This window comes from Homarus americanus, unplaced genomic scaffold, assembly GCF_018991925.1.
Source record: "Homarus americanus isolate GMGI-L3 unplaced genomic scaffold, GMGI_Hamer_2.0 scaffold34921, whole genome shotgun sequence".
Taxonomy (NCBI): Eukaryota; Metazoa; Arthropoda; class Malacostraca; order Decapoda; family Nephropidae; genus Homarus; species Homarus americanus.
In genome coordinates this window covers 23,612,522-23,623,140 of record NW_024741901.1, presented here as the reverse complement: position 1 = coordinate 23,623,140, position 10,619 = coordinate 23,612,522, and the positions used below count along the sequence as shown (strand labels likewise).

General features: G+C 44.7%; 1 protein-coding gene across 2 annotated transcripts in view; it reads left to right on the top strand.

The window, feature by feature from the left end:
* Positions 1–10,619, top strand: part of LOC121876387 (rho guanine nucleotide exchange factor 17-like) — a 93,366-nt gene that overhangs the window by 65,191 nt on the left and 17,556 nt on the right. For both annotated transcript variants that reach the window (XM_042381461.1, XM_042381460.1), the window contains exon 3: positions 4,103–4,180. In XM_042381461.1, the coding sequence (XP_042237395.1) occupies positions 4,103–4,180 (78 nt within the window). The remainder of the gene's footprint in view (positions 1–4,102; positions 4,181–10,619) is intronic.

The window sequence follows — 10,619 nt, the reverse complement described above, 5'->3', positions numbered from 1 at the left end:
GGAAGCACCGCACACATGTCTGGAACGTGTCCTTTACGACTCACTAGGTCTTGACTTTGGCCACTTGGGACAGGCTGAGAGAGGGAGAGGAGGAGGAGGAGGGGGAGGAATAAGAGGAGATGGAGGGAGGAGTAAGAGAAGGAGGAGAAGAGGGAGGAGTTAGAGAAGAGGAGGGAGAGAGAGAGAGAGAGGAGTAAGAGGAGAGAGAGGAAGGAGAAGAGGAGAGAGGAGTAAGTGGAAAAGGAGAAAGGTAGGGAAGGATTGAAGAGAGAGACACACACTAGCATCACACAAAGGTCTTGGGAGGCTGAACGTCACATTTCACTTTCTGGAGACAGATGGTGGTGATGGTGATAGTGGTGGTGGTGGTGAGAGTGATGGTGATAGTGGTGGTGGTGTTAGTGATAGTGGTGGTGATAGTGGTGGTGGTGGTGAGAGTGATGGTGATAGTGGTGGTGGTGTTAGTGATAGTGGTGGTGATATGGTGGTTGTGTTAATGATGGTGGTGATAGTGGTGGCAGTGATATTAGTGGTAGTGATAGTGGTGGTGGTGGTGAGAGTGATGGTGATAGTGGTGGTGGTGTTAGTGATGGTGGTGGTGATAGTGGTGGTGGTGGTGGTGGTGGTGGTGGTGAGGTGATGGTGATGGTGGTGGTGGTGTTAGTGATGGTGGTGGTGATGGTGGTGGTGGTGTTAGTGATGGTGGTGAGGTGATGGTGGTGGTGGTGGTGAGGTGATGGTGATGGTGGTGGTGGTGTTAGTGATGGTGGTGGTGGTGGTGAGGTGGTGGTGGTGGTGGTGGTGTGGTGGTGGTGGTGGTGGTGGTGTTGGTGATGGTGGTGGTGATGGTGGTGGTGGTGGTGAGGTGGTGATGGTGGTGGTGGTGTTGGTGATGGTGGTGGTGATGGTGGTGGTGGTGGTGGTGGTGGTGGTGGTGGGGGTGATGGTGATGGTGGTGGTGGTGTTGGTGATGGTGGTGGTGATGGTGGTGGTGGTGTGGTGGTGATGGTGATAGTGGTGGTGGTGGTGAGAGTGATGGTGATAGTGGTGGTGGTGTTAGTGATAGTGGTGGTGATAGTGGTGGTGGTGGTGAGAGTGATGGTGATAGTGGTGGTGGTGTTAGTGATAGTGGTGGTGATATGGTGGTTGTGTTAATGATGGTGGTGATAGTGGTGGTGAGAATGATGGTGATAGTGGTGGCGATGGTCCCTGTGGTGTACCGACAAAATCCCAGTTTCTTATAAAATCCCAACATACAATTTTTACACTTGACAAAATCCCACGAACTCAATTTCCATAAATCCTAAAACCCATTTAAAGTTAGTCTTAGGTTAGGTTAGGTTGGGGTAGGTGTGTTCTGAACTGGAGCCAACGTCCCTCACTAACTCTGGTGCTTTTCTTGAGTTACCCCGACGTCTAGCACGCGTTTTCCTTATTGTATGATGTTACTGTGACACATTTTCTTTATTTCACGTTGAAACTTTCCCACATTTCTCCTGTTCATCTCGTAAGTTTAAACAAATCTTTGTGGAATCTGAGTTTCGTAATTTATTCGTTTCCCTGTGTTTGTGAACTGGAAAGACAGATTACTACCTTACATATTTCAATCTGTAAATACGGGAGATTTTTACATATTTTACATAAATCTGAAATAAACTGAGCGGTTACAACTCATTTAGTAAAGTCAACAAAAGATAATTTACCACCACTCATTTTATTATTCAGAAAGACGGAATATTTTAGACACTTTAGATATACCTTGACAAGACTGGGAAACATCTCTTAAAAACGGCCCCAAGAATAGAGAGACCCTGGGGCGACTGTCTTCACCCCACGATGGTCTGATTATTAAATAGTCAGAAGCGGGTACCTGTCCACCTTGCTTACCTGCACCGTGTATGCATAGTTAATTAGGCGAGGTCATCCACCGCCCGCCAGGCAAGGTCACTTATCAAAGCCTCCTCGTCTCCTCAGCCTTGTGGCACCCCAGAGCAGAGTGTAAACACGGGATGGTGGTGAGGGGGCGATGCTGTGAGGAGTGGACACGTATGGGTGATGGGTGGTGATGATGGTAGTGGGTGATGGTTGTGGGGTTGTGATGGTGATACAGTGATGATGGTGGTAGTGGTGTAGGTAGTGTGATAGGGGTGATGGTGGTGGTGTAGGATGGTGATAATGGTGGTAGTTTGGGCTGGTAGTAGTAGACAGTAGTAGTGGTGGTAGTAGTGACCTTCCCGAACATTTTATTCTAGCCACATGCCCTGAGAAAGAGAGAGAGAGAGAGAGAGAGAGAGAGGTTGGCAGAGCACCCAAGAGCAACAGTGAGTCACCAGAACTGTCAACAGGGCCTCATCATTTGTTCAGCAGTGGGAAGGTTTTTCGCCTGTTGACCCTCCTCACACACGACCCACTCCCTCCCTCACTTCCCTCATTCCCTCCCTCCCTACTTCCACACCTTCACCACTACCCCTCCCCTTCCTTCCTCCACACCTTCCCTCCTCCCTCCCACACAACATCTCCCTCCCTCCCCTTCCTTCCTCCACACCTTCCATCCCACACACCTTCTCCTCCCTCTTCACACCCCCCTCCCTCCACACCTTCACCACCCCTTTCCCTTCCTCCCCTCCTTCACCACACCTTCCCTCCTCCCTCCTTACAGTACCTGGCTCCTGTATATTTAGCGCCGCTCCCGTAGATGGCCAAAACGACCTGAAAATACAATTCTGAGGTTACGAACAAGATAAAATATTCCTTGGATGGTCTTTTTTAATGTTCCTAGGATGGTATTTTTTATTGTTCCTGAATGTTTTTATTGTTACTTTGATGGTATTTTAAATGTTCTTTGGTTGGTCTTTTTAATGCTCCTTAGATGGTCTTTTTATTGTTCCTGATGTTTTTATTACTTGGATGGTCTTTTTAATGTTCCTTGAATGGTATTTTTTATTGTTACTTAGATGGTCTTAATGTTCCTTGGAAGGTCTTTTTTCTGTTCCTTGGATGGTCTTTTTCTGTTCCTTGGGTGGTCTTTTTTGTTACTTGAATGGTCTTTTTTAATGTTCCGTGGACTGTAGAGGCAAGGAAGATTACGAAATAGGAAATACAAAGAGATAGAAGAAAATAACAAGATACAAAAGGAAGGAAATATACATAAAGAATAAATAAATGAACCAGAAAAAAAGGATATAAATGAGGTGGAACAATTAAAATCAACGACAATAAGATCCTACTTGAGGCAGAAGACAGATGACGTACAAGAACTTTATAATGATAAGGATACATACATACATACTGTACATACATACATACATACATACATACATACATACATACATACATACATACATACACACATGCCTACATACATACTGTATATGCTCTGTCCTACTTTTTTCTCTCTCTCTTTCTCTCTTTTTTCTCATTCTTTCTCCCTTTCTCCCCTTATCTCCCACTTTCCTTTCTCTCACTCTCCCTCCCTTTCTCCTCTCCCTCTCTTTCTCTCACTCTTCCTCCCTTTCTCTCACTCCTCCCTCTCCCTTTCTCTCACTCTCCCTCCCTTTCTCTCCTCTCCCTCCTTCTCTCACTTTCCTCCTTTCTCTCCTCTCCCTCCTTTCTCTCACTCTCCTCCTTTCTCACTCTCCTCCCCTTTCTCACTCTCCCTCCCCCTCCACTCTCCCTCACTCTCCTCCCTTTCTCTCACTCTCCCCTCTCCCTTTCTCTCACTCTCCCTCCCTCTTTCTCTCACTCTTCTCCCTTTCACTCTCCTCCTCTCCCTCCCTTTCTCACTCTCTCCCTCTCACTCTCCCTCCTTCTCTCACTCTCTCTTTGTTTATTTCTTTTACCCTATAGTTCAAGGACAGACTGATCTAACGCCACGTAACTCTGCGAGACCTTGACAACCTTGCTATCATCCGTAATTCTCCTTTTCAGCTAATTCTCCTTTCCAATTCTCCCTTTCTCGCTAATTCTCACTTTCTCTCGCTAATTCTCCTTTTCTCTCGTTAATTCTCCTTTTCTCTCGCTATTCTCCATTTGTTTACTATCGAGATTAGGTTAGTTCAGGTCACATTGGTTTAACACTAACATATTATTTGTCTCCCACCAGAGGTACCAGCAGACGCTCAAGAGTCCAGAGTACAGCGCTATCATCGACGCCAGCCTGGTGGACGACATCTTCTATCAGGTGAGTAACCGACCACAACAAAACCCTCGGAGAGTAACCGACCACAACAAAGGGTCACTGAGGGACCCCGATGATAACGCGAGTCTTTGAAGAAAAGAAATTGTCTGGTTACTCTCATTGCCCTTACACTGCTACTACTACTACTTTGCTGTCACTAGGAATCGAGTATGACGATCATCCAAGCTATGATACAATGATAAAAACCCTTACACACACACACACACACATCTCAGCCGTGACCATGAGACGTGTTTGCAGGTGTCAGGTGTATATTAGCAGGTAAGTTGGTGTTGATTGAGCTTCATTGTTGGGTTGTGAGGTTGTTTGTAGCGTCGACCACCAGCCAGCCAGTCAACCAACCAGCCAGTCAGTCAACCAGCCAGCCAGTCAACCAACCAGCCAGTCAACCAGCCAGCCACCTAGTCACTCTCTCACCTACCTAATCAAAAAGCCAATCATTCAATCAACCAATCTGTTAGTCAACCTTAGCCGTGTTAGCCCTAATCCCAGGTGTTGATTAGCAAGTTGAGTGGCGCATCTCCAGGAAGTTACCTACCCCCCTTCATCACCTCTTCTTCCTCTGCCTCCTACACCTTCTTTAGCGTCACTTCTTTTCATCTATCTTATCTTCTTTGTTTTATTCTCTATCTTCTTTCTCATTCTGTACTCCTTGCCTCTTCCTTCTTTCTCACAATATAATCTTTCTCCTCCTTCATTCTCTTTCCTTTTATCATCCACAGTCATTCGTTCTTCATCTCTTATCCTCTCCTTTTTTTCCTTCCTCTTCCTCCTTCGTATATTAGTCTCTCCCCTTTTCTCATTCTCTTCCTTCTATTCTCCTGATCTCTCTCTTCCGTACTCTCTCCTTCCTCCTTCTCTTCACCCTCAACCCTCCTCCTCCTCTTCACCCTAACCCCCCCTCTTTCCTTCGTCCTTTCCACCCTCTACCCCCTCCTCTTCTTCGTCCACCCTCCACCCCCCTCCCCTATCTCCTCCGCTCCACCCTACCATCCTCTACCCTTCTTTCCTCCCCCCTCCTCTTCGTCTCCCGCCTACTACGCAATCTGGATCCGGGTGTCTTTGAGCAAAGTGCGTAGCTGGCAAGGTCGCTGTGGGGCTTCCTCGCCGGGGACAAGTGGGCTAATTTAGTTTAAGACGGACTCCTATCCAATTACCAGGGAGCGTGTTTACCTGGTGTCTGGCCACGAGCGTCACCTTACACGCCGAAGAACTCACGAGGACCTGTTTCATGTGTGGCCTTCGTCAGGACACACACACACACACTTACGGGGGAGGGGAGGAGGGATGTAGAGGGTGAGGTGTGTGTGGGGGGGGCGGTGTTATCTGGTAGCTGGCAGAGAGCGAGAGGCGTCTTGACCGACAGAGGCACACGAGGACACCTGTCACGTGGCCTTCGTCGGGATGCTATCCCTTGGCGGTGTGTGTGTGTGTGTGTGTGTGTATGTGTGTGTGTGTGTGTGTGTGTGTGTGTGAACTATACGTCGCCATCTTAGCATTGTTCTCTCCACTTATATAAGACTTCCCGTATATAACCTCTAATACTCTACTGTTTACCTGTATAATGACCAGGTATACGGACGGTAATTAGCCTGTCAACATCACACTGGGTTTGAGGAGGTATTTATTTACTCCCGCTAACGAGATCACATTGGTAGGGCGGTCAGTACTCTGTCTGTCTGTCTATCTATCAGTCTGTCTGTCTATCTTTATGTCTGTCTGTCTGTCTGTCTGTCTGTCTATCTATCTATCTATCTGTCTGTCTATCTGTCTGTCTGTCTGGCTGTCTCCAACAATACTCTCAAGATCATAAATCTACGAACTACAAAAATTAAAACTTAAAATATATACCGTATTCATGATGATAACGCCCAATAATAGCAGTCTTAACGTTCTAGAGGTCAAAGGTCAAGGTCAAAAATTAAAAGAATATCACTTGAGCTGTGTTGCCACCTACCTCGAGTGCAGTCTGATTATATTTGTATTTAATTAATAAAAATAAATAAAAATTATAATAAAAATCAAAATTAAATAATAATAATATAATAATAACCATAAATAAATACAAAGCCGAAAATAAATCAATAGTGAGGAACGATATAATTTTGTATGTTGTGTTGTCAAAGTAAGAGAAACAATTGAAACCCTGCAATTGTGTGTAAATGAGGCAGAAAGTCAGATCATCAACCTAGAACTTGGTCACATACGGCAGCAGGGTCTACCATTAGACAACACATTATGCTTCCAATATCTTCCCAATACCTCCCTGTTTGATAGCTGCCTACTACCTGTGAACTTGATTGACAAATAAACTAATCACTATTAAATGTGAAGAGACCTGAGGCGTCAATAGGGACTCACGTGAGGGGTGGGGATCTGATACCATGCCATGCTGACGTCACGACATGTTTACAAACACGGATGGTGTGCGTCATACGGGTGTCCCTCCGCAGATGACGTACACGTTAATTATCAACACCTACCCAACCCTTTACCCCTCACTGCCAAAACATTGACAATTTATCGACGAGGCTTTGTGTACAGGTATAAAACTCTGCCTACAGTGCAGCTACTTCCCGACGAAATATAATCTAGGTGAAAAGTATCCTCAGTTCCTTCGTTAAATTTTTCCTCGTAAATAACACTGAGACTCAACCTTAAATAGAGACTGCACCTTTACTTTATACAATATAAGATACAAAATTAACTTAAGACTATTTTCAGCACCTGGCAGTAGAGTTGTGACACACATACACTATTACGTACAATCCCCTCATTAATGTTATCAGCCGTGTACTGTACCAGTTTAGTCTGTAGTGAGTCTTGATGCCATTCAAGACATTGTATTTATGCTTGAGTGTTACGTAAGCCACTTAGATGTGTTCTCACGTCTCCAGTTAAGAGGAAAATTAAACCTACGAATCAATAAGAATCCACTTTGTGTGGTATTTAAAGCAACCCAATTGGATGCCTTCATACCATCGCCAATAACGAGGAAAAGTTAACTTACGAGCATTTATTTTTTTGAGAATCCGGAACCTGATTTAGAGGAAGAAAATGTTTCGTAGTAATTACATAACAAAATCATTTACCTTGATGCTGTAGCCGTGGTGTTGTCGTGATGGAAGCTGTTTGTTTACCCTCGAGAGTCCCCACAGCTCTGAGAAAACAAGGAGGAAAAAATTATTGACATTTTGCAGAAATTCCCAGAAACACCTAAGGAAAAGGTATTAGAAATTCACCCAATGAAATAATACCCAGGAATTTTTTATAACATTTTAAACAATTACAATAGACGAAATAATATAGAATTGTGTCCTGAAATAAGAAACAATTAGAATCCTGTTGCGAATTTGTGGTTACATCAGAATTAAAAACAAACAATTAGGTTATCGTACGTCCGTAGTCACAGGCTGGACACGCGCTGCCAGCCTTCTAGCTCAACTTATCGTACCGCTTTTGGGGAGTTTTTTTTATATTTCCTGGCCTTAGTTGGAACTTAACGTAACCAAACCAATCCAAACTAAACCAATCCTTACGTAACAAAGCAATATTAAACCAACCCTAACTAACCAAACCAAACCAATCCGAAGCAGTGCCGGATTAACCATGAGGCACTTGAGGCACTGGCCTCAGGCCCCCCGACTCTAAGTAGCCCCCAAATCCAAACATTCTCGAAGTTGAAGCATTTAAAACATGAACTTCGTTCAACGATGTACTAGCAACGTCTAATTTCTGTCTCTTATGAACATTGAATGTGTTATTTTGCAGAAGCTTAATAATGATGAAATCATTGATAAGTTTTGATATATTTTGTTCTTGCTATATATATATATATATATATATATATATATATATATATATATATATATATATATATATATATATATATATATATATATATAGGGGTAGGGGGCCCCAAGTTGATCTGTGCCTCAGGCCCCTATTAAGCTTAATCCGGTCCTGATCCGAAGCTAATCAAATCATATCTAATCAAATCAAACCTAACCTAACCAAACTAAATCAACAGTTATAACATGAAAATTTTGAATCTAGTTCAAGGTGTCTGTGATATGTGGAATTCCTGAACATTCATCAAACATCCAACGATACTCATCCTTGTTCATCAACCTCATGTAATTATTGACTCAGGATGGCGCCAGTGTATTCAGGCAACAGATAAGAGATTCAGCAGGCAACACACCACAAACACACACCCGAGATGCTTGACTCTGTAATTATAACTGTTAATGACGTCATGTGATAGAGACGGTGGGGGTAAGGAGAGGGAGGGGGATCGTGGGCTCATCTGTGGTCATCGGCGTTTCTTCACCATTTAACGCAGTACGAATTCTTGGAAGGCATTTATATATTAGTTTTAATTTACTAAGGATATTATTATTTGCACGATGTCGATGTAATACAACAATAAACTTGATTAGGTTTTAAAAATGGAATATATATTTTATTCCCCCCATTCGTAAACGGTATCGAGGGAAGAGGGTGTTTTGATATCGCGTGGCCGACTAAAGCGTAAACACACACACTAGGCGGCGTCCTAGGTAGTGTGCAGTGAGAGAGTGGATGATGAGGTAAGAGGAAGAGGGAGGGAATCTGAATCTGGTGCTGTAAGTTGGAGGTGTTGATGGCGCATGTTAGTGGCGGTGGGGGGTGAGGCTGTGAAGGCGGCCTCTACCTCCCACCTCCTGCTGCGTCGTCGTCGTCGTCATCCGGTAGATGGCTGAGCTGACATCATCAAAGAATCTCGTGGTCTTTTGTTTACTTGTGTTTGTTATGGTTTTAGGATGATGATGATGATGATGATAGTGATAATCATGGTACATTAATTTCAGTATCTCTTTCCTTTTCTTGTGTGTGTGTGTGTGTGTGTGTGTGTGTGTGTGTGTGTGTGTGTGTGTGTGTGTAAAACTGAAACCTGAATCACATATATAACCTGTCAATGGGGAAGTGTGTTTACCTCCCCTCCCACGGGCGTGTACCACATTACGGGTGAGAGATCCATGTGTAGAGAGAGAGACTAACTAGGTAGAAGGAATTAGGCCACTACACAGACAGACAGACACACACATACACCCGACAATGGGCTTGGCTAGGTGTAGTGACGTCATTTGTTTATATCCCGTTCATTCACTTCTGAGAGGCAACGGTGTGGCTTCTGTCCTCCCTCTGTTATTGTCTTCACGCTGTTATTTTTCTTTCCCTTGCCGCTGCTGTGTTTGTTGATGCTCCTGCTGTTATTGTTGTTGTTGCTCACGTGCTGTAATTATGACGTACATATTTCTTCTCATCTTCTAACACTGTGATCACCTGACGCTGTCCTTGTTGTTGTGCTTATTAGTGTTGTTGTTGTCGTCTTGCATTGTTGTTAACGCTGTTGCATTTCTTCGTCAGCCTTTTTTTTTTGTCGAACACTGTCGTTGTAGCCCTATTGTTTTTGTTTTGTTTTGGCCTTTCCACTTTCCAAGTTATATGGGCGGCAGCATCTAGGTGTGAAGGTGCGGCCGTGAATAACCAACGCCGCAGCATCTTGGTGTGAAGGTGCGGCCGTGAATAACCAACGCCGCAGCATCTTGGTGTGAAGGTGCGGCCGCAGCATCTTGGTGAACCCGTGAACGCCGCAGCATCTTGGTGTGAAAAGGCCGTGAATAACCAACATCGCTGCATCTAGGTGTGAAGGTGCGGCGTCTAGAAGGTAACCAACGCCGCAGCATCTTGGTGTGAAGGTGCGGCCGTGAATAACCAACGCCGCAGCATCTTGGTGTGAAGGTGCGGCCGTGAATAACCAACGCCGCAGCATCTTGGTGTGAAGGTGCGGCCGTGAATAACCAACATCGCTGCATCTAGGTGTGAAGGTGCGGCCGTGAATAACCAACGCCGCAGCATCTTGGTGTGAAGGTGCGGCCGTGAATAACCAACGCCGCAGCATCTTGGTGTGAAGGTGCGGCCAGATAAGTGAGCGACCGTGAATAAACTACGCCGCAGCATCTTGGGGCGGCCGTGAATAACCTGCGCCACACCATTAGATCGATTTTCAAGCGGTGGATGACTCCCTCGTTCCTCATACCGGCGTCGTCTTCACTTTATCTTTCCGGGCCAACGAGCATCACACTACGAACCCTCATTTTTTTAGTTATCCCTTCATCAATCATAGAAAACTTGTTGGCTTAATATATACAGTATATGGCTAACTTAACTTCATATAAGGCGCCGTTTATTATCATGATATAACTAAATTCAAATATATATGTGTGTGTGTGTGGGGGGGGGGTTATGTAGATTACAGCACTCGACTTGTGACAGGGGTCGGTGTTTCGATTCTCAGACGCTCCTAGTTCACCCAGCTGTAAATGGGTACCTAAGATTACAACTATGGGACCCTCTGTCACCTGAATTATGTTAG